This window comes from Onychostoma macrolepis, chromosome 01 (assembly GCF_012432095.1).
Source record: "Onychostoma macrolepis isolate SWU-2019 chromosome 01, ASM1243209v1, whole genome shotgun sequence".
NCBI lineage: Eukaryota > Metazoa > Chordata > Actinopteri > Cypriniformes > Cyprinidae > Onychostoma > Onychostoma macrolepis.
Window position 1 is genome coordinate 14,204,150 of NC_081155.1, and position 23,500 is coordinate 14,227,649.

Genomic DNA, 23,500 nt, shown 5'->3' on the forward strand with positions numbered 1-23,500 from the left:
GTTTATTGAGGCAAACGTCATAGTTAATGGTTTGTTAATAGCAAGAATTGGACCTTAAAGGAACACGCCACTATTTTTGAAAATAGGCTAATTTTCCAACTCCCCAAGAGTTAAACAGTTGAGTTTTGGGAGTCGCAAAATAGCAACTTTTCTTTTTCCATCAGTCTTAGTACACGATGTAACTACAGAAGAGTCAAGTTTTAAATAGGAAAAATATTGAAACTCTTTGGTCATTTTTGAGCGAGATGCTAACGGTCTAATCAGATTCAATGATCTATGCTAAGCTGCAGCTAAAAGTGCTACCGCCAGACCCGGAGATCGGCTGAATGGATTTGAAAACTGAAAAACTCAACTGTTTAAAGGGATACTCCACACCAAAATGAAAATTTTGTCATTAATCACTTACCCCCATGTCGTTCCAAACCCGTAAAAGCTTTGTTCGTCTTTGGAACACAATTTATGATATTTTGGATGAAAACCGGGAGGTTTGTGACTGTCCCATTGACTGCCAAGTAAATTACACTGTCAAGGCACAGAAAAGTATAAAAAACATCGCCAAAATAGTCGACAAGAATACTTTATAACTACATTTATTCAACAATTCGTCTCCTCTCTGTCTCTCTGTGGAAGCGTAGCACCATTTTGGAGAGCATCAGTAACGCATGGATACGCTGTTTCCGTTCAAATCAAAGCGTAAATAAATGTACAATACGTATCCATGTGTTACTGATGACAGAGAATACCGTACGCACTTTGCGTCCATCGGATGCTCTCCAAAATGGTGCTACGCTGCCACAGAGAGACAGAGAGGAGACGAATTGTTGAATAAATGTTGTTATTTTTCTTTTCTTTTCGTACAAAAAGTATTCTCATAAAATTCATATTGAACCACTGATGGCAGATGGACTATTTTGGCAATGTTTTTTATACTTTTCTGGGCCTTGACAGTGTTATTTACTTGGCAGTCAATGGGACAGTCACAAGCCTCCCGGTTTTCATCCAAAATATTTTAAATTGTGTTCCGAAGATGAACAAAGCTTTTACGGGTTTGGAACGACATGGGGGTAAGTGATTACTGACAAAATTTTCATTTTGGGGTGGAATATCCCTTTAACTCTTGGGGAGTTGGAAAACGAGCCTATTAAAGTATGACCAAAAATGTTTCTTCAGAAATGGTGTGTTATTGTTATATCTTGTTTTAGATGTTCAAAATAGCTTCTTTTTAAAAAACAAAAACAAAACAATTAGTACTATGGCAAGTAGTCATGCATCAAAATTTTGACAACTGCAAATATTTGTCATGTCAAGCATAAAAGGAAAAAAACAATTAATTAAATTTACAGTTAGTAGCACACTGTGCATAAACTACAACAGTTATTTTGATGAACCATTATTGGTTAAATCCCAAGGATGATGTTTTAGTCTATGCTGTTTTCAGCTGATGTCTGAACAAAAATGCACCTGGCATGCACTAATCCCAATAAGCTTCTTTTTTGCAATGTCTCATATATTGTATGAGTTCAAATTGTCAAAATTTTATTGCGAAATTCAGACAAATAAATACCATTTTGTAATACCATTTTGTATTTTTGCAATACCATTCCTCTGGCATAATAATAGCTCACAATATTACTTTTTGTTGTATTTTTGATCAGATAATTGCCACCTTGGTGAGCATAAGAGACTCCATTGAGAAACTCCAAACTTTTGATTTTGGTATTGTAGCTCACTAGGTTTTTGAACAGAGCCAATGATTTCCTGCTTTATTTTTTATTTATTTATTTATTTTTTTTAGATGTGAATGAATGTTCTTCAAATCAACACCAGTGTAGTCCATACGCCACCTGCTATAACACACCTGGTTCATACAAGTGCAAGTGTAAGGACGACTACAGAGGTGTGGGCTACGACTGCAAACGTGAGTATGCAAACCAAAGAATTACTGCGAGTGCATCTTAACAGCTCGCTACACTAAAAACAACGTTTTTTGTTGGCATCTATGATTTAATAAAGAACACCAATCGAATCTTTCCATTCCACAAAAGGTTCCGTATAGTAGAAAAAGGTTCTTTAGGTTATTAAAATGTTCTTCAGACTAAGAAAATTAATTCTTTTAAGAACTGATCACTGAAAGATTCTTTGAGAAAAAAAAAATTTTGGAACCTTTATTTATGCACAATCTGCAGTGCTACAGTTGATACAGAAATCCAAACTGAGAATAAAATTAATATCACAACAATAAAAATATCTAATTTGGATAAACAAACACACTCCATGCATAAACTAATCACATTACAGCTCAGGCAACAATTTAATTGGTCCCCATCTGTTCTCAGTTGCGGTGATTTTGATTAATTTGGATTAAAAGCAGCTGTATGAAGTAAAATAAGGTGGAACGGTGCTTTCAAAAGCACTTCAAGATAAAGGTTTGGAGAGGCTTAAGTCGGGCGTCATTAGTATAAAGGCTTTCAAGCACGAGAGCTGAGGCAAGGTTATCATCAAGAGGTGGAAGGCATACGGTTGTCCCTCGAAAGGAGATAACCAAGCAAAAGGCTGATCACAGACGCTGCCAGGAGATTGATGGATTTTAAAGGAGCTACAGGCCATTTCTGTGCCAAAGACTGATCTGACTTCTACAACAAAGTAATGACATTTTTTAAAAGTTTATGATCTAGTGGCAAACTACTGCCTCCTTAATATAGCAACTTCTTTCAGACTAGAGGAAGGAAACCATCCAAAATACATACTCAAGTGTTTATTACAATTTGCATCTGTACATCTCAGTTATAATGCGTATAATTAAATGCAATGTCTCAAAATGATTTTTGAACAAGAAATCTCCATTTAAGTAACACTTTAGCAAACTTTCCAGTTTTATTCCTGTCTATATTCTGAAGGTTGCTACATAACATTTTATTCTTGTCTGTTGACAGTATTTTCTGATTTATGAAGTGATAAAAAGAGATATCCAAATCTCCTTTGTAAAAACTTTTACCTCTAAAATGTCAACTACAAAACAATCATTTCAAACCTGGCATTATCCAGGAAATTCATGCAAATTAGTGCATTTTTCAGTAGATAATCTATTATTTGCATATTTAAACATAACCTTTCAGAAAGCTTGTAATAGAAAAACAGTTGTCTTAATTTACTGTGATTAATCAACTAGGGGAGTATGTTGATATCTATTAGTTAAAATGTTTCCCCTTTACACTTGTGGGGTCTTGCCGTAGACCATTACTGCAACTGCAGCTACAGCAGCACTGTGGTAAATGTGTCCTCTTTGTAGACATTTTTCCCCTTTCCTTGGATTGGTGCACTTGTCAGTAAAGAAAAGAAGATGGATGGTGCAAAATCTTGATGAAAAGCCGCAGCCTCAGCCAGGAAGTTGAACATAGGTAGACTGTTAAGCTTTCAGCGTGACAGCATCCCATAGCACAATGCCAACAGAGCGAATTGTGGCTGAATGACAGGAAGGACAATGTCCATGAGTGGCGGCGTCAGAGCCCTGACTCAAATATTCAGAAAATCTTTGGAATTAATTGAGCTGGACAGTCCATCAACGGTTACAAGGCATATTCGTGTAGATAACGATGAACGAGTTGATAGAAAATAAGAAAATATATATGAAAAAATATGAACTACTGTTCAAAGGTTTGGGGTTGGTAAGATTTTTTTCTTGTCTCTTATGCTTACCAAGCAGTATTTATTTAATCAAAAATACAGTAAAACCAGTAATATTGTGAAATATTTTTACAATTTAAAATAACTGTTTTCGATTCAACATAAAATGTAATTAATTTATGTGATGGCAAAGCTGAATTTCCGTTTAATGTCACATGATCAATCCACATGCTGACTTGCTGCTCAAGAAACATTTCTTATTATTATCAGTATAACAGTTGCGCTGCTTAATATTTTTGTGGAAACCGTGGTCATTTTTTTTCAGGATTCTTTGATTAATCGAACGTTCAAATGAACAGCATGTGTGTGTGTACTTGTTTATGCTACATTGTGGGGACCAAATGCCCAAAAAAACAGAAATTTTTGACATTGTGGGTTAATAGAAGTGAATGGAAAGTCTCCACAATTCACAGAAACAAAGTGTGTGTGTGTGTATTTAAATTTAAACCATATACATTAGTTTTCTTTTTCTTTTATTTATATGCTTTACTGAAAGGAAGAAATGACATGTCTGAGTGAATGTGGTTTAAAACTAAATGAAATGAAATATTTAAAAACAATTGCTGGCAATAATTTCATGCTGATTAATTCAAAGTTTAATAGTATGCGGCTGAAGGAATTTGTTGTTGTTGTAATACTTTAGATCTGATAAAAGAAATTCTCTGTCTTGCGAATCATCTCCCTGGCTGGAATGCTTTTGTCTGCTGTGGCTTTAGTCAGGAGTGACTTGAGGTTGATAGCTGCCATGTTTTTAATCTTCGAGAACAAAGAGAGGCTCGCCGTGAGCATCAGGTGACATCACAACTTTTACACACCACTTTCAGCGGCTTTATCTGTGTAGTGTTATACATGCACTGCTGTAGTCTTCTTGATCTTATTATTTGTTAAGTGGACCAAAATACAGTTGTTTTGAGTCTGACACCTGATTTAATCAATGTTAAACCAATGAGGCAACACATCCCTTCTCAGCATCTGGTCTAGAAACTTTCAGCCAGGTGTAACTCAGAAGTGCTGAAAGGGTTGAATTACTGATTTTTTGGGAATCACATATCAAAGCTCCTGTGAAACCCGAGATAGCATTGTCACATTCATTTCTTTAGTGTTAAGGACGACACAAGCACGAAGGTTTACGCTTCTGGTATTCACGTTGAATGTGATGGATGGCTTCTGTGCATTCATTGTACACATGAGCTGAAACCATCCTCTTTATTTTTTTATCTAAAATGAATGGTGAAATTTCTACTGCAGTCTAACTTCATAATGTCAAAATTCATAATGTCAAAATTAATGGTCTTTTTCTTTGATTATAATTTTTATTTGACATAATTATGATGAATTACAAAGCTAGAGTAACAGCAAAAATACAACAAGAAAAAGGGAAGAAATATTTGAACTAATGGTCCTGAAAAATATGTGAATAATGAAAAACAACTTTATTTAAATAAAATAATTTGAAATGTAATTTTTTAATTTTAAAATATTTTGAATAAATTAAATACATTTATATATATTTTTTAAATATAAAAATAAATACATTTTGGCCATTATTCAGCTGGTCAGGCTTGGAGACCAACTTGACGACCAGTTAAACCATCTGAATGCCAGCAATGCCAGGTTTAAACCTATGCAACGAGGAAAAAGACTAACTTCTCTTCAAATTAAATTAATAATCCTCTTTGTTCTCCTTTTAGCCATCCCAAAGGTGGTTATTGACCCGCCACGACCTGGAAAGACCACGCCGAGCAACAATAACAACAAAGGGGGCAATAAAATTCCAGGCTCAGACCAGAAGAGGACCACCACAACAATCAGACCACCTGTGACGGCTAAACGGATCTCACCTACAACAACAGCAGCAACCACTAAACCTCCTCCAACCAAAAAAATCACCCCTCCAGCGAGAGTCCCAACGACCACCACCCGTAGGCCTCTCATCCCGACACGTAAACCCCCTGTGGTGGTAACAACCAAACCTAAGCTCCCGCCCCGTCAGCAGTCTACCACAAAAGCCCCGGTGGTTACAGCAGTGATTCCCTTTATACCAACACGCAGACCTTTCATCCCGTTTGTGACGCCAGTTGATAACAGTATTAAAGACATTACCCAGAAACAAAGAGGGGATGTTCACAGTAAGTAAATCTGCTTCAATATTACTCAGATTGTGAATTATAAGTAAGTGCGGTCACATTAACGAAATTTGGGCGACTCACACAGCAGTTACTTTCAAAACAAGCAGCTTTTTGTAGGTCAACGTGACAAATCAGTGTGACCAACTTGAACCCTTTACTAACTCTGCATGGGGAAATCTTTAGGCCTCACACGAATTTCCCGATCACTTGGGTTCCTATTGAAATGATTGGATTTCACTTATGAAAATTCGCCAAACACCGGTAAATGTGACCGCAGCTTTACTGTAGTGTCCAATCCCACTCCTGGTGCACCAGTGTCCTGAAGAGTTTTGAGCTGAACTGCCTTAACACACTTTCCTTGAAGTTTCTAGTAATCCGAAACAACTTTATTTGCTGGTTCAGGTCTTTAATTAGGATTGAAGCTAAACCAGAGGTGTCCAATTCTCATCCTTGAGGGCCAGTGTTCTTAAAAGTCAACTTGTCCCAACATACCTGCCTGGAAGATTCTAGTGAGTCTGATGACCTTGATTCAGGTAAAATTAGGGTTGGAGCTAAACTCTGCAGGACAGTGGAACCCCAGGAGCAAGATTGGACACCACTGCATTAGTTGAACCAGCCTGAAAGATTTTTGAGCCTGAATTGACCCTTCGCAAAGACCTGCCCCCTTAATTACTGTTGCTACGTCCAACAAGCCATGGCGCTCTCACGCCACACATCATGTGAAAAATCGTGCAGCAAAGAGGAAACTGACAACGTGCTGACAGATCAGGTTACTTCTGATTCAAATTTTGTCATTTTTTAAAGAAATTCAAACAATAAATAGCATTTTTTGGCACTTTAATGTGTCGTGACAGATCACTGTAGTGCCTCAGTTTAAGTGGCACGTGAACAGATCATCTCTTCCTCTTTACTAGTTACAGCATGAAATAAACATGAATGAAAATCAGAAGGTAACTTGTTTCAACCAAAAGACGTCAATACACGGCATTTTTCAAGTTCAATTCCACCAACGTTAATCTACTCTCCGGTCTGGTATGTTTGTCGGACAAAAATGGCAGATTTGGCAATATGATCACTTGTAAATCAAACTCCCCGCGATGGGTAAATTGACCAGTTTTATAAGATATTGAAATGAATATTTGACATTTCAGGCATCTTTCCATATTCAGATCGATTGGAGCTCGGAAACAGCTGCTATGGGAGTTTCCAAGATAGCCACCAAGTGAACTGACTTGCTTCGATACCATAGGGTGTGCCATAGCATTTTATGATTCAGAAACATGCTCCCCAGTGCCGCCTCAATGTACTCTTGCTGAGCTCGCATTAGTCTATGCAACAGTTTGTGTGCTGTTTTGTAACCAATGTGTGAATTCAGAGGAGAACCGCTGAGTGCATCATTTGGGACTGAGCCATGAAGGCCTTTGGATCTGTCCAAGAAAACCATTTCCAGGCCCAAAGGACCATGTTGTTTCCTTCATGTTCATAAGCTTTTTTGGGGCATCTCCTGGGTTTCCCACAAGGCAGATTTTTCAGGAAAGCAAATTGCACCCCAAAGCCTCCTATCCAGATGACAGCACCTAATGAAAACAGAAGACACACCTAGAGAGATTACATTACCAGTCGGCCCTGCCTCAGGACATAAATCAATTACCCTGCACTGCCTCCGAGGGCTCAAATAGGCCTAATAAATAACGATGCCTCTGAAAATAACAGTGGGGAAATAAAGCAAATAGACTCCTAGGGATGGAGTATAATTATATCTCCTTGATCAATTAGAAACAATAACAAGCATGTCAAAGTTGTACAGCCCCAACATGAACACCTGCAGTGTTTGGAAATGACCCTAAGGTGAAGTTGGTTTATTACATGTTCTTATTAGGTTCGAGGGCGGGGCTGCACATAGTGCTTTCACAAGCAAAGACTTGAGGGATAATTGAAATCAATAGACTAATCACAGACTTGACTTCCATCCAGCGGTTATCCTGCCATATATTTGATGTACACTCTCTCGCTTGTCACCAATCCTCCATTAAGTCTGTATTTTGGTTATAGGTTAAAGAATTGAGGGGATAATTGTCTTGTCCCCAACATTTATTTGTTTCAACTAAGCCATAAGGTACAAGAGGCTGTATATGCCTTTAGTCATTGCTATATTCACAATATACTGTTGTGTCTTACTGATGCAGTCAACAACGCTTAAGCAATGCCATTTAGTTCTAGTGTATATATATACATTTATAAACGCATGAAAAAAATACATTACAATAAATGTTATTATATAATATTTTTAAAAGATTAATCACCTACTCACTATACTCACTGTACTACTCACTATAGTCTAACTGTTTGTTTTCTTTTCTCCCTTCTAGTACCACGAAATCATGGGCAGAACAATGTGCTTGATATCGATTTAGACATTGAACTGGGCAACACAGAAGAGGAGCTGAAGGATGACCCAGGTAAGAGACGGCTGCTTTTATTTTAGAGTGTTTGATGATTGCTGTAGTCTGTAGATATATAGAAACAGACGTATTGTTCTGTACTGTGTATATTTGCAATTACCTCACAGGCATCTTGTAGTTATTAATCCTGACTTACTGTGATGTAACTCCAGATGAATTGGCTCAGTGGTGAGGTGAACAGCTTTCATTGGCCTTCATGAAATACCCACGCTTCACTGAACCCTGTGGGAAATTCAGGAATAGCACAGTTTTGAGTTACTTTTCATTTAGCAGTTTCACTTACGCGGCTTGCAAGGGCAGTTTCCCTGGAGCGATCTGTTCGGTGTGTTACTCAGGGCCATGATGATAATAGAGTATCTCAGTTAATGGGCATTTTGAATCGATCCCGTAACGCTGGGAATAGCAGCTTAGAGCCTTAACCAGTATTTTGATTGTTTGCAAATAGGGTGTGAAATTAACACTTGCCACCAGCCACATGCTTTATTTTGTTATCTACCGGTGTAGAGGGCAACTGATATCTGTCAAAGACAGGCCATTGTTTGGAAACAAATGAGATTTTTTTTTCCATAGATTTCTGATATCACAACATTGTTTTTGTCTGTGTGCATTTATTTCCTTTATATATGTGAATTATTTCAATTCTGAAGATATATTCCTCCAAATTAACAGACTTTTACCAAAATGGCAACTAAAAAAAGGTACAAAAGCTGTCACTGTGATGTCTCTTTTCAAAAGGTACAAATATGTACAATATAGGTACTAATATGCACCCTTTAGGGGTAAATAATGTACAAAAGTATATTAGAAAACATTGACAGCTTTTGAACCTTTTTTTCCGAGAGTGTGCATTGCTTTCAGAACGAATGAATAAATAAATGAACAAACAAGCAAATAAATAAATACATTTATTTGTGGTAAGTTAGAATATTTGGGATCACTTTACAATAAACTTCCTTCGTTAACCTTAGTTAACTACATTAGTTAAACATGAAAATGTTAAGTACATTAACAGTGCATTAAAATGTTAACATGAAAAATCTTCTAATGCATTAGTTAATCATAGTTATTGTGAAGTGTTACAGGATATTCGTTATTCCAGTACAATTAATTCAATGTAATGAAAATTCAACAAAAAGTTCTAGATTATTATTAAACATTATTATTAATTATTAATATCTAATGTTTCCAATTTCATAATAAATTTTTGTTTCATTTCAAAGTAATTTCTAAAATTGTATTTAATTCTTGTGCCATTGTGTGATATTCCACAGAGACTGGACATCTGAGCTGCTCTTTTGACCACGGTCTCTGTGCATGGATCCAACGCAGAGAGGGAGACCTTCACTGGGAGACAACAGCAGATCCTTCAGGTACAGACCATTTTTCACTGTTATTTATTTACTTTTTCATAAAATGTTTTTGGGTCAATGACAAATGAAGTCTCAGATGATAAAAAGAAAAATTAATTAAAAAGTGACGCAGGTGCCATGCAATCTTTGTATTCATGTTTCACATTTCATTTGATTAATCTAAAAAGGTCAAGTTCGGTAAATATCTGGCATAAAGTATTAAAATTAATCATTAAAATGTTTTTTTTTTAAACATCTTCAAGGTACTATTTTTTTCTTTTTTTTTCAAACATCATGCATTTTTGAATCATGAATTTTGTGGAGATGTTGTTTTAATATATCAACCTGACATTAAAAGGCGGGCGGTACCTGACGATCTCAGAGGGTGGAGAGAAGCGAGGTGGGCGTGGCGCTCAGCTGATCCTCCCCCTGACCACGCCCTGGAACGAGGGGAACCTCTGCCTGGCCTTCAGACACAACATGGCGGGGCACCACGTGGGCATGCTGCAGGTGTTCGTCCAGAAGGGACGGCAGCACAGTCCCGCCGTCTGGGGTCGAACGGGAGGAAACGGCTGGAGGTCGACGCAGATCACCATTTGGGGCAATGGGCTAGAAAGCGTAAGTGTCAACACTCACATCACTGTTTGAGAGCAGGTCAGCTGGAAACCAGCATCGGTGATTTGTGATTTATGTCATTACAGGTGGTTGTGAAAGGCGAGCGGCGGAGAGGCCGTAAAGGCGAAATAGCTCTGGACGATGTGAGTCTCAAACGAGGTTCCTGTCAGGAAGAGCACAATCTGAGGAGACTTTAACACCAACAACACCACCAACAGAGACTTTTAATGCCAGCTTTACTCACGGGACTCTAGGAAGACGGACACCTTACAGAAAGGGACGTGGCTTCCTGTCAGTTATGGTGCACTTCCTCTGGCCTTCCTCAGTGGCTACAAGTGCATGTTCCAGCTCTATATAGTGCTGCAGGGATGACATATTTTTGTAGGCCAAATCCTGGAAATGAGTTGGCATTTTAGCACTTCAGTTTCCAATAGTTTTTTATTTAATGCCTGGTTAAACACAAGCTCAAGATATTTTCACATTTTGTTCTAAGGCATAAAATGCATCAGTAAAACCCCCTTGTGATTTTTATTTAAAGCTTTTACTTGTCTTGAAAAAGGCAGTTGCTAAGTGGCAAAATAGGTCTATAGAGGTTGTCAGGGACATTAAACATCATCGAGCTGAGCAGGTAAACTCATCTACTCACTTGTCGCTTTCACAACCTCGTGTTTTTAATGGCGCTCTTAAACTATTCTAACTCAAACTTTCAGGGAAAATGTTTTTAAAAAAAGACTAAAGTGTTATTGGAAGTGTAACGGTGGTAGCGCTGAAATCATGCGATCGTTGTGTAGTTTATCTTTTTAATTCTAAACATGTAAGAATCACAAACTTTTGTTGGTCGCAGACCTTATTTTCTACAGTAATCCAAAAACCAGCTGGGTTTTTTTTGGGTGAACAAAGGTGTTGCTAACTTCCAGGTTGGCCTACAAAAATACATTACTGCAGTGCTCTATTGGATGAGATGTCTAAAATGTCAGAAGTCTGAAAATATACTTTTGTATATTTTAATTTTGTAGATGTAAAATTTGTCTCCCACTTCTAATATTTGTGTCGAACTGTCAAACAGACATTGTCATGCCATTGTAAATGCAAGTTGCCCAGTTTAACTGTTTATTTGCCACCTGAATGATGATGATGTCCCTTTTGAAATTCGGCACACGTGCTTTGTTAACCAGCTAATCTGAGTGACGAACTATTTTTGGTGTATTATTGTAAATGTATTCATACATGTGTATATATATATATATATATATATAAAAAATTCAAATATGCTTTGTAGGTGCATATATATGTGAATTCTTCATCGTATAAGTGATGCAGGACAATGTTTACATCACGCAAACCAGTTTTGAGTATTTTATTGACGTATATTGTTAAGTACAAACCAGTAAACTATTCTGAATTTTACTTATTAATGGCTGTATCAGCCATTCTGTGATCATCACAACCATGGTTACCCTTTAAGACTGTGTGTTGAATATGAAAGCTTTTGGTTTAATATTCAGATGAAGCAATGATCTCCAGACATTAAAAGGTGTGAACGCAAAATATGTCTTGTATTTTTTTCAGTAACGAGTGAGAAACTGATTGTTTGTGTCATGTTGTTTTCACACACAGCTTTACAATTTAGCAAGTCTCTTATTTGAAGAACTGGGAAGTCAAATTCAATTAGTGAATCAGTTTGGATGAGGCAATTAAATGATTTGTTTATTCATTTGACTTCATGTGGCAACAGCTGCACAGCACTATATATTGTCTTTTTTGTAGCAATATATTTATATGCATTTATAATATGATTGAATTCTAACATTATTATTAGTAAAATTATTAATAATTAAAAAAAAATAAATAACAGTTTAGTTGAATGCCATTCGTCAGCGTGTTTTTGAGTCAGTTCATTAATTATGCAAATTGCTCTTTTCAGACACTGCTTTTGTGCTAGAACAAGCCTGTTCTGTCTATTAAAGTCTGAAAAACATCAAGCCTCATTCATGTGCAGAACTATTGTGTAAATCGTTCAAAAACGCTTGTAAAATCATAGCGTTCAACTCAATAATGATTTGCACAGAAATTTGCTCTTGCTTGTATTTTCCTCGCATGAACAAGGCCCATTTATTGCTTTGCTTTACTGTCTTATGGCCTTGATCTGAATCAGTGAAACTCCCTGTACGAGAAATTCAAGTCCCATTGTAAGCAATTTTTTAAAAATATGTTGTTTTGAAGTGGCTGTTTTGAATTGTTCTGAGAGCGTTCAGCTATAACCTTGGTACAATCAACTGTAATTTTCATAAAGAAATGCATTTTTCAACAGTACCAAGTATTCAAGGACAATCATGCCTCGTCTGACCTTCGCTTGAATCTTATGGATATATTTGAAATAAGAATCTTCTGATGTAAATCCATTTTAGTGGCAAGTGTTTTATATATTATTAATGAAAATTAAAGTCATTTAAATGTTTAGTATAATTATTTTTAATAAGAAATTACATAATATATAACAAAAAAATAATGAGAAACATTATATATATATGTGTGTGTGTGTGTGTGTGTGTGCTGTCAAACAATTGATCGCATCCAGAATAAAAGTTTGTGTTTACATAATATATGTATGTGTACTGTGTATATTTATTATGTATCTATAAATACACACACATGCATGTATATATTTCAGAAAAAAATGTTGTTTATATATTAAATATATTTATTTATAATATAAATTATATGAATATAGACATGTAAATGCATATAAATATTTTCAAAATACATACTGTATGTGTGTATTTATATATACATAATAAACATACACAAAACACACACATATTAAGCAAACAAAACTTTTATTTTGGATGTGATTAATGGTTTGACAGCACTAATATACAGTGATGGGAATAACGGCGTTATAAATAAACGGCGTTACTAACGGCGCTATTTTTTTCAGTAACGAGTAATCAGACGAATTACTGTTTCCTCCGTTACAACGCCGTTACCGTTACTGACAATAAAATGTGGCGTTACTATATTATATTATTAGAATTTATTTTTTCAGTTCATCTGAATGGATGCGCAGTGTAGCTGTATTTGACGTCCCATAAACTGTAGTGTGAAGGCGCACGACTCGCCGTCGCTTTCTCTCACATACACGCACGCAAAGAAAGATACAGAGCACGAGAGTCTTTCATAACATGCAGAATTGAGGCGCTACATGTAAACGATATTCTTTGTTGTATTTTCCTGTCAAAATAACGGAGTTCCTTTGGAATTCTTCCGCTTTTAAGAACTGCCGGGTTCTCTTGTAGTGGGCGGAACTAATGCGCAAACGACAATCTCATTGGCTGGCGCTCACCTATTATCCTCCCTGTTTTGATTTCAGCAAATCAATTCGAGCGAACGCAGACAACGTGATTAATATTCATGAACCCAGCAGCTCATTAATCCTTAGTGCGTTTTATATTGATGACAAATATGTATTCATACTTGGTTATTCTAATTACTAAAGTTCTATCATCATATAATATTAAATTATCATAATATTATATTATAATGCTTGACTGACTGATAATAAGTATCAGTAGATAAATAGTGTAGATTAATGTACAATGTTTTATAATAATAATTTATTCTTTTAGTGTCCATTTCATTAATTTAACATATTTAATATTGGGGCATCCAAAGTTATTTGACATTTGAACATTTTTTTAAAGTAACGCATAATAGTTACTTTCCTGGTAATTAGTTACTTTTATAATGATGTAACTCAGTTACTAACTCAATTACTATTTGTGAGAAGTAACTAGTAACTATAACTAATTACTTTTTTAAAGTAACGTGCCCAACACTGCTAATATATATATATATATATATATATATATACATACATATACTGTACACAACACACACACACACACACTCACTCTCTTTAAAAGCATAAGGCAGTTTGAAAAAAACCTTTGCAGAAGAAGATTAGTGTTGTAGCAGAGTTGTGTTCCTCTGAAGGCACGACATTACAGCTGGCAGGAGTGACTGATGAGTGTATTTTTATATTCTCCTGTATGCTCTGGGCTGGGTAGCAATGAGGTTCAAAATCCCACAGTTATCTAAAATATCAATTTTATTGATCCCCGAGGGGAAATTGTAAAAATAAGCACATTTGGCTCTGAACTTGCTGTTGAAACGGCAGCAGTCACCTCTAGAGACACAGCTGTGCATTGTGTGGAGGTGAAGCATGTACTTGCAGTGGCAACTTTATTTGGTGCACTTACCTACTGTAGTCTTATTAACTCCATCTTTCGCCTCTAGCACAGCCTGAACTCTTGCAGCATGGAAACACTGTGAAAGGATGTTCTGGTTCGTACAGACTTGTTAATGTTTTTTTCCATCTTTTCCTTACAACACTGTACTGGATTGAAAACTCCCAGTGTCTGTGGAAGGTGGCACTTTGTAACATGACTGATAATGTGAAGGTCTGATACCCCTGTGCCCCTAAATGGATCCATGCTTTCAGGAGCAATGCATAAGCAAATATTTTGAGAAATTTATAGAAATAGTTCACCTAAAAATCAAAAATGCACCTCGGTCTCATACTCGTTTCATTCCAAACCCATGCAATTTTCTTTTATTCACAAAACACTAAAGATGCTATGCAGAATGTCCTGATGCTTTTATGCATTAAAGAAAAGATGCATCCTGAGGCAACATATTTGAATATGAATGAGATGCAAATGAGGAGATTTTCAGCTAATAATGATTCAAATTTCAGTCAGTCTGCTCCATAAACAAACAGCTTCAGTCCCCATCACTTGCACTGAATGCCAAAAGTAACGTTTAGCAAATTCTGCCAAACATCTCCTTTTGTGTTCTACGGAAGAAAAAGCCATACAGGTTTGGATCGACATGAGGATGAATAAATGATTACAGAATGTCATTTTCCTGAGCTAACTATTTAAGGTGCTAAATATCTGCCAAGAACATCCCATCATTACTTCACCATCTATAGTGCTTTTGACTCCTAACAGGATGCATCCATGAAATGAAGCTACTGTTTTTATACACATATGCTACAATATTTGCCAGCCCAGGTATGTATTTTCCCAGTTTTTCATATATTCAGTGATCCATTATAGTTCCTGTTTTTAACTGACAGAAGTGGAACCAATAGTGCATTTCTGATTATACAAGCCTGTTCACATCAAACACTGCATTGCATTTGAAGAAAGCCCTTGCACACTAATGTGGTTATATAAATTTTCCAGACCTTTCTGTCTGGTTTGATTTGTCGAGACATTAAGCGTTCTCACCCACAGAATATTGTCCTCTGTTCATCATAACTTTCTCTGGAAGTTTTTGACAATGTCGGTATTTGAAAATGTAACTATTAAACCCTGTTCACAATGTCTTTCTATGTACCAACACGGATTTCAGACTGCAACGGGATATTTAACAAGAGAAAATGCAGAATGGAGTTTCCTATTGATTGGATCATTAACATAGCTATTCGACTATTGGTTAGCACTGTACAATAACTCACACAACGTAAACGTAAAAAAGGAAAGAGCGAATTGATTTTTAGCAAACTGAGACTATCTTTTTACAATAATGTGGATGCACAATAAAACCCAGAACATTAATTAAAAGTAAACAGGTTAATAAATACTAGAAATGGAATGGCAACTTTCAGTTTAGTGGCTTTTAAAAAAAAAAACTCCATTTAAATTTGAAAACTACAAATAATGATTTTATGACAACAGTTACTGTAAAAAAACAACAACTTTATTTTTGTTGATTTGTTTGGTCCCAGAAGTCTGTGTTCAGTTTTGTTATTTATTTTCAAGTTCAAACTTTTCAGTGCTGACATGCATAATGCCTTTAAGGAACTCTTGACATAGTTTAGAAGAAAACTGTATTAGCTGATAAATGTATTCGCTTTTTGCACCATGTAAAAAGTTTACAAAGTTTCCCTTTAACAGAAGCACATCCCGTTATATCTGCGGGGATGGGACGGTTAACAGCCCAGTAGACTTCATCTTGTTCATGCCACCATCCAAGACACAAACGCGAGGGAAATTTACCTTCACCAGGTGAGCTGCAAACTACAGGAGAAAAGAAAGCGAATTATCATTATTGTTCAATTTAATGCATTTGATCTAAAGTGACTTGCATTTAACAGTGCATGCGTGTTTCCTACAAACATTAATAGGAAAATCAAATAACTTTACCGTGGTCGCATTTTTCATGATGCTGCTGAGGATCACAATGACACGGAATCTGTATCCGGCCAGGGTGCTGGCAGCAGGACACTGGAGCAGTTCCCCCTCCGGCCCAAACGTGGAGGTGTACGGGATGTTAATGCTACCTGGGATGTGACCTCGACTGAAGCTGCACACGTACGGTCAAGGGCCATATGAATGCATTTATTATATAAAAGTACAGTAAAAACAGTAATACTGTAAAATATTGTTACAATTTGAAAGAACTGTTTTCTATTTTAAAATGTGCTTTATTCCTGTGATTCAAAGCTGAAGATTCAACTTCATTACTCCAGTCTTCAGTGTTACATCATCCTTCAGAAATCATTCTGATACGCTGATTTGCTGCGCAAGAAACATTTATTATAAATGTTGAAAACGCTTGTGCTGCTTAATATTTTAGTGGAAACTGGTATTTTTTGTTTTGTGTACTTGCTGAACAAAATATGAACTACTTTTAAAAAATCTTACTGACCCCAAACATTTTAACAGTAGTGTAACTATTTTTGTACGAAAAGCCATATTTTGTATTATCCATAGCAGCGGTTTGAGAACATTGCAAAGATCTTCAGTGAAAAAAAAAAAATTGCGTAGGGGCCAGTTCACAGGGTTAAAATCCAGAGTTAAGCATACATTTTTAAAGCACAAAACCTTGTTCAGTAACAATCTTTGAAATCTTCTCTGTGTTAACAGGACAAAATATAAACATAAGGGTAACTCTTGAGCCCAAATCATATCTTTTAAATATTTCTATAAAGTTTCTATGAAGTGGTCTCGACTCCTACTGTTTGTATGTTGATGTGATTTTGTGTTTTATATCTGGTTTAGCTACTTTGTTTTTAGTGTGTTTTTTAGTTTGTGAAGTACTTTGGGCAACTTGTGTTGTATTAATTTGTGCTATATAAATAAACTAAACTAATCTAATCTCAAAGAAAAATGTTTTTTTTTTTTAAAACAACAACAACTCAAAATGTGGAGGCCATTACGAAGTTCAGCTCTACTCCGTGTGTTACAGTGAATTAAGTGAATACCCAGAGGTACTTTGGTGTACGTATGTTCTGGTAAGACATCTAAGTGCCACGCAATCTCTTCTAAGCTCTTGAGCTGGCCGTTTGTAATTGTGTCAGGTGAAGTTCACAGGATTTACAGAACAAACTCCTTATAGATCCATCGGCTTTGTGGAAACCGTCCAACTCCATCCAAAAACCACTGCAGCACTACAAAAGAAAAGAGACAAGAGAACAAAGTGTGCAGGACAAGATAAAAAAATAAATAAATAAAACGAGTGGAAAAAAAAGTCCCCTGGGACATCGACTGAATATGACCAAGATGAGTGCATGCAAGAGCAGCGTCTCAAAGAGAATCGCTGAATGAAACGCGGCAGGTGAGTGGAGTGAAAGATGAGATGAGAAAAGAGAAAGAGTGCATAGTGTAATTGAATAATAACTCTTCTTAACTGCCTTCCTCTATAGATGAAGTTACAATCTGTGGTATTTTGCGCTACATCATTCAACAAAAATGATTGGGAGCTGAACTTTTCTGAAACATTTAACAAGACCTTTCTCCGTTTCTCAAGAGGATGAGAAAATGCTCACATTAATCATTAGTTCATGCAGACTTTATACAGGCATTAAAACAGAAAGGTCTTTGTCTAACATTCATATCAAATATTGATATGGTCATAAATGGTGCAGAATACAGAATGAGAGGACGATGAATATTTACATTCATATACCAGCCCTCCAGCTTTTACATCATATTTACTATGCGGCAGCTTAATTTCCCTGAAAGCCTTGTATACATTTATTATGACTGCTCTTATCCTGCTTGTGTGCTCTCTTGTATCTACTTAAAACAGCACTAATGCAAACAATGACAAACCTCTTCAACAAATGACCCACCGTAATGCTCTCCCACACATTCCCACACTGGACTCTCACTATCAGCAACAGACAACAATCTGTGTATGGGCTTGATTTTTCAATTGATCTGATTTTTACATTATCTACTTAAGAGTACAGCCAACTCTTAAATTATTGCTTGCAAACAACAAAACAACTATGGTAACTCTGCAAGTACATTTATAAAAAGGCCTCCTTTGTTCTTGGAGTTGGCCTTACAATTTTTCCAGTTTTCGATGTTTCCAATGTCCTGAGGTCTAGCTTGGGACAAAAGCATGTTATATCTTAAGAAGATACAATTACACAACCATTCAAAGAGTTTAGGGTAAGTAAAAAAAATAAATACTTTAATTCAAAAGGGCACATTGAATTATTCAAAAATGATAGAAAACTTAAAATGTTCCATAAGATTTATATTTCAAATAAATGCTGTAACTTTCTATTCTTTTTATTTAAGAATATGGTAAAAAAAATGTAATATGGTTTTCCACAAAAATATTAAGTAGCACAACTGTTTCCAAAATTGATAATAATATGTAATGTTTCTTAAGCAGCAAATCAGCATATTAGAATGATTTCTGAAGGATCAAGTGACACTGAAGTAATGATGCTGAAAATTCAGCTTTACATCACAGAAACATTTTAAAATATTTTCAAACAGAAAATTTATATTATAATAATATTTCACAATATTGCTGCTTTTTTTTTTTTTTTACTGCATTTTTATATCAATAAATGCAGGCTTGGTGAGACTAAAAATAATCTTACTAAAACTTTTTTTTTTTTTTTTGGCAGTGTGCGGATTCTGTTTGGAGTATCATTAAGACTGAAAGGATACTCTTCAAGGCTCCGGATGTCCACTGCTAGAATCTTAGGTTTCCCAGTTCTGGCCCTCTTGACAGGAGTTTTAAAGCAAGCCAGTCCACTGAGCTCACACAGGTCAATGAGGTCTTCAACAGAGATACGCGGAGACACTTCTGCTTTCAGCTCGCTCAGCTTGAGTGGTTCGCGGCTCTGAGGGTGCAAAAAAATTTTGCAGTATTTAAAAAATGTGTGAGAGAAAGTGATGAGTGGGTTGAAAGAAAGACAAGTAAACATTAGCCAGTCAGTGTTAAGCAAGAAAAACAATGAAGTACATGGAGTAAATTTAATGAAAACACACACATATGTTCAACTCCTGCATCCTGCACCCTGACGATACCGGTATCCCTCAAGGATCTGTACTTGGTCCGATACCATTCTCCATTTATACCAGATCGCTTGATTCTCTCATCCAAATGCATGGCTTTTCTATTTCACTGCCATGTCGACAAACATCAGGGCTCCTTTTCATGCCTCTATCTGTTTTCACCTCTGTGATCTCATATCTCTCTGACATCTCAACCTGAATGAATAATCAACACCTCGAGCTCAACCTGTCAAGACTGAGCTGCTCTCAAGATGGCTTCTGACTCTCAAGCACAGCGGTTACCTCGAGGTGAATAAAAGCCCTAGATTATCCGCAAAGATGACCAGCTCGCATTCAGTGAACACATCACAGCAATCACATAGTCTTATGGCATTATTACGGACAACTCCAGAAAAAAACCTTTTCCTTGACCTCAACTTCTCGTTAAACTTTTTTCCCCAGACAGAGGAGGCTGAGGTTATTCACCCGACCCTAAACCACAAGTAGATACAAACTGTTTTAAATGGTGTTTTGATGTCAGTCCGATGATCTTTTCCTGTCTGTGTAGGTGGGAATTAAAAGTACTGCAAGATTAGATGTTTTTTATTCATGCGATAGCTCACCAGCCTACCTGGATGTGCCGCATGACCCCTCAAGGGTATCCAAAATACTGCTGCTTAATTTAACCGTTAGAAAATCTGTCACAAGCTGTTGTCAAAAATCCTAACACTTGCATCTTTGCTGAAGTCTACATGGGGTGCACAAACCTGCCCGAATCAAAATCAAGACACACTTTTTCTGGCCTATCATTGCAGCCAATGTCCTGGGCCCCTGCTATCTTAAATCCATTATCAAACCCTTTTTTCCCCAACCCGGTTGGAGCAATTAGCTTCATCTAGCCTCCACATGCAAGGAGGCCACCTGTCTGGAAATTTCTCCATCTGTGCCACATCCCAACGATTAACAGAGCAGCAAATGGTCCAGTTGAATTCAGAATGAAAACCACTCATTCTCACATAAATATCATTTCTCCCACTCGACTGAAAAGCAATACAGCAATATCATAGCTCTAATTGGCACTTCAGGTTCAGGCACATTAGATCTTTATCAGAAAGGACCAATTTAATAGGTACAATAGGCGTGGATAACAATCACTGTTCCTGTTCATCCTCTCTACACCTCAACGCTGGTCAAATTACCAAGCAAATCATCTACAGTAACCGCCAACAGCAAGTGAATTGCAAAAAAGGATGGGCAGTATGGCCAATCTAATATGTGTAGTGTGTAATTTAAAAAAAATCACTTTCTTTAGCAATATTGTCATGTTTTCCAGTAGAAAGAGCTACACATCTCTTTCTGCATTCTGTAGCTCAAACAGTAGAGCAAGTCCCTAGCAATGCTGAGATTGTGGGTTTGATTGCCACTGTTAAAAATTTTCTTTATTGGCTCAAGGACTGTATGGTACCAAGAAGAACTTTATAAGTCCTTCCATTGCACACAATCTTTCCATTTCACAAAAGGTTCTTTATGAAAGGAAAAAGCTTCTTTAGATTAGTAAAAATGTTCTAAAAAAATCTATGGCATTGCTTTGCCCATTTAAAATGCTGAAACGGCATTTGTCGGGACTTGGAATATCTGGGAAGTGACATACTGTCGTACTTGAGAATCAAAACTGCATAGGATCAGACAACTTATAAGCATGTAAATTAAGAGAAACATATCTTGAATTAATCTATAGCAGTGTAAATGGTATAGTAAACTCTCTACTGATTTAAACATCTATAATATCATCACCATAGTCATGATTGACATTTGAATTTAAAAGTAATTTGAAAATTAAAAACCCAGTAATACCGTAGTGCTATTGTAGTTTAATGTTCATATTTATATTGTCTTTTGCCATTTGTAAAAATTGCAATTGCAATTTAGTTCTGAAATTAGCCAATTATTTTTATCAAGTATTTTCACTGTTTTGCTGTATTAGCATGTATAAGCAATGTCACAGAGCAATGCAGCATATATATATTTATTTATTTATTATGTCTGTATAGGTTCTTTTATTAAGTTTTAGTTTTATTTAATTTGAGTTATTTTAGTACTTCAACAAACTACATGGAAATGAAAGAATATATATATATATATATATATATATATGTGTGTGTGTGTGTGTGTGTGTGTGTGTGTGTGTATGTATGTGTGTGTGGTTGTACATACACATATGTAGTAGTTTTTTGGTGATTGGCTTAGTGTTATGTTAGAATCATTATTATACTCTTATACCATTTGTTCTTTAATATTTTGAATTGTTTTTAGCTTTATTTTTTTGTTTTCAATTAAATGTTAATTTTGAAATTTTGTTGTATGCATTTGTCATTTTTATTTAATTTCTTTATTTTTTTTAAATGTGTATATATAGTATTTATAAGTTTTAGCTTTTAGTTTTAATACTACAGTTGATTGCTTCTGTTGTCCTCATTTGTAAGTCGCTTTGGATAAAAGCGTCTGCTAAATGACTAAATATAAATATATATACAGTGGGGCAAAAAAGTATTTAGTCAGTCACCAATTGTGCAAGTTCTCCCACTTAAAAAGATGAGAGAGGCCTGTAATTTTCATCATAGGTATACCTCAACTATGAGAGACAAAATGAGAAAAAAAAAATCCAGAAAATCACATTGTAGGATTTTTAAAGAATTTATTAGCAAATTATGGTGGAAAATAAGTATTTGGTCAATAAAAAAATTTAATCTCAATACTTTGTTATATACCCTTTGTTGGCAATGACAGAGGTCAAACGTTTTCTGTAAGTCTTCACAAGGTTGTCACACACTGTTGCTGTTATTTTGGCCCATTCCTCCATGCAGATCTCCTCTAGCGCAGTAATGTTTTGGGGCTGTCGCTGGGCAACACGGACTTTCAACTCCCTCCAAAGATTTTCGATGGGGTTGAGATCTGGAGACTGGCTAGGCCACTCCAGGACCTTGAAATGCTTCTTAAGAAGCCACTCCTTCGTTGCCCGGGCGGTGTGTTTGGGATCATTGTCATGCTGAAAGACCCAGCCACGTTTCATCTTCAATGCCCTTGCTGATGAAAGGAGGTTTTCACTCAAAATCTCACGATACATGACCCCATTCATTCTTTCGTTTACACGGATCAGTCGTCCTGGTCCCTTTGCAGAAAAACAGCCCCAAAGCATGATGTTTCCACCCCCATGCTTCACAGTAGGTATGGTGTTCTTTGGATGCAACTCAGCATTCTTTCTCCTCCAAACACGACAAGTTGAGTTTTTACCAAAAAGTTCTATTTTGGTTTCATCTGACCATATGACATTCTCCCAATCCTCTTCTGGATCATCCAAATGCTCTCCAGCAAACTTCAGACGGGCCCGGACATGTACTGGCTTAAGCAGGGGGACACGTCTGGCACTGCAGGATTTGAGTCTCTGGCGGCGCAGTGTGTTACTGATGGTAGCCTTTGTTACTTTGGTCCCAGCTCTCTGCAGGTCATTCACTAGGTCCCCCCGTGTGGTTCTGGGATTTTTGCTCACAGTTCTTGTGATCATTTTGACCCCACGGGTGAGATCTTGCGTGGAGCCCCAGATTGAGGAGATTATCAGTGGTCTTGTATGTCTTCCATTTTCTAATAATTGCTCCCACAGTTGATTTCTTCACACCAAGCTGCTTACCTATTGCAGATTCAGTCTTCCCAGCCTGGTGCAGGTCTACAATTCTGTTTCTGGTGTCCTTTGACAGCTCTTTGGTCTTGGCCATGGTGGAGTTTGGAGTTGGACTGTTTGAGGTTGTGGACAGGTGTCTTTTATACTGATAACGAGTTCAAACAGATGCCATTAATACAGGTAACGAGTGGAGGACAGAGGAGCCTCTTAAAGAAGTAGTTACAGGTCTGTGAGAGCCAGAAATCTTGCTTGTTTGTAGGTGACCAAATACTTA

General features: G+C 36.5%; 2 protein-coding genes across 8 annotated transcripts in view; one reads left to right on the top strand and one right to left on the bottom strand.

Moving 5' to 3' along the window:
* npnta (nephronectin a) overlaps positions 1-11,787 on the top strand; it is a 54,891-nt gene extending 43,104 nt beyond the window's left edge. For all 5 annotated transcript variants that reach the window (XM_058778437.1, XM_058778464.1, XM_058778446.1 and 2 more), the window contains 6 exons: positions 1,796-1,918; positions 5,376-5,813; positions 8,183-8,272; positions 9,547-9,645; positions 9,983-10,242; positions 10,326-11,787. In XM_058778437.1, the coding sequence (XP_058634420.1) occupies positions 1,796-1,918; positions 5,376-5,813; positions 8,183-8,272; positions 9,547-9,645; positions 9,983-10,242; positions 10,326-10,436 (1,121 nt within the window). In that variant the 3' untranslated portion in view covers positions 10,437-11,787. The remainder of the gene's footprint in view (positions 1-1,795; positions 1,919-5,375; positions 5,814-8,182; positions 8,273-9,546; positions 9,646-9,982; positions 10,243-10,325) is intronic.
* A 4,205-nt stretch (positions 11,788-15,992) lies between these two features.
* Positions 15,993-23,500, bottom strand: part of tbck (TBC1 domain containing kinase) — a 65,506-nt gene continuing 57,998 nt past the window's right edge. For all 3 annotated transcript variants that reach the window (XM_058775067.1, XM_058775076.1, XM_058775086.1), the window contains exons 24-26: positions 19,221-19,396; positions 16,452-16,611; positions 15,993-16,325 (exon numbers count right to left, since the gene is read on the bottom strand). In XM_058775067.1, the coding sequence (XP_058631050.1) occupies positions 16,215-16,325; positions 16,452-16,611; positions 19,221-19,396 (447 nt within the window). In that variant the 3' untranslated portion in view covers positions 15,993-16,214. The remainder of the gene's footprint in view (positions 16,326-16,451; positions 16,612-19,220; positions 19,397-23,500) is intronic.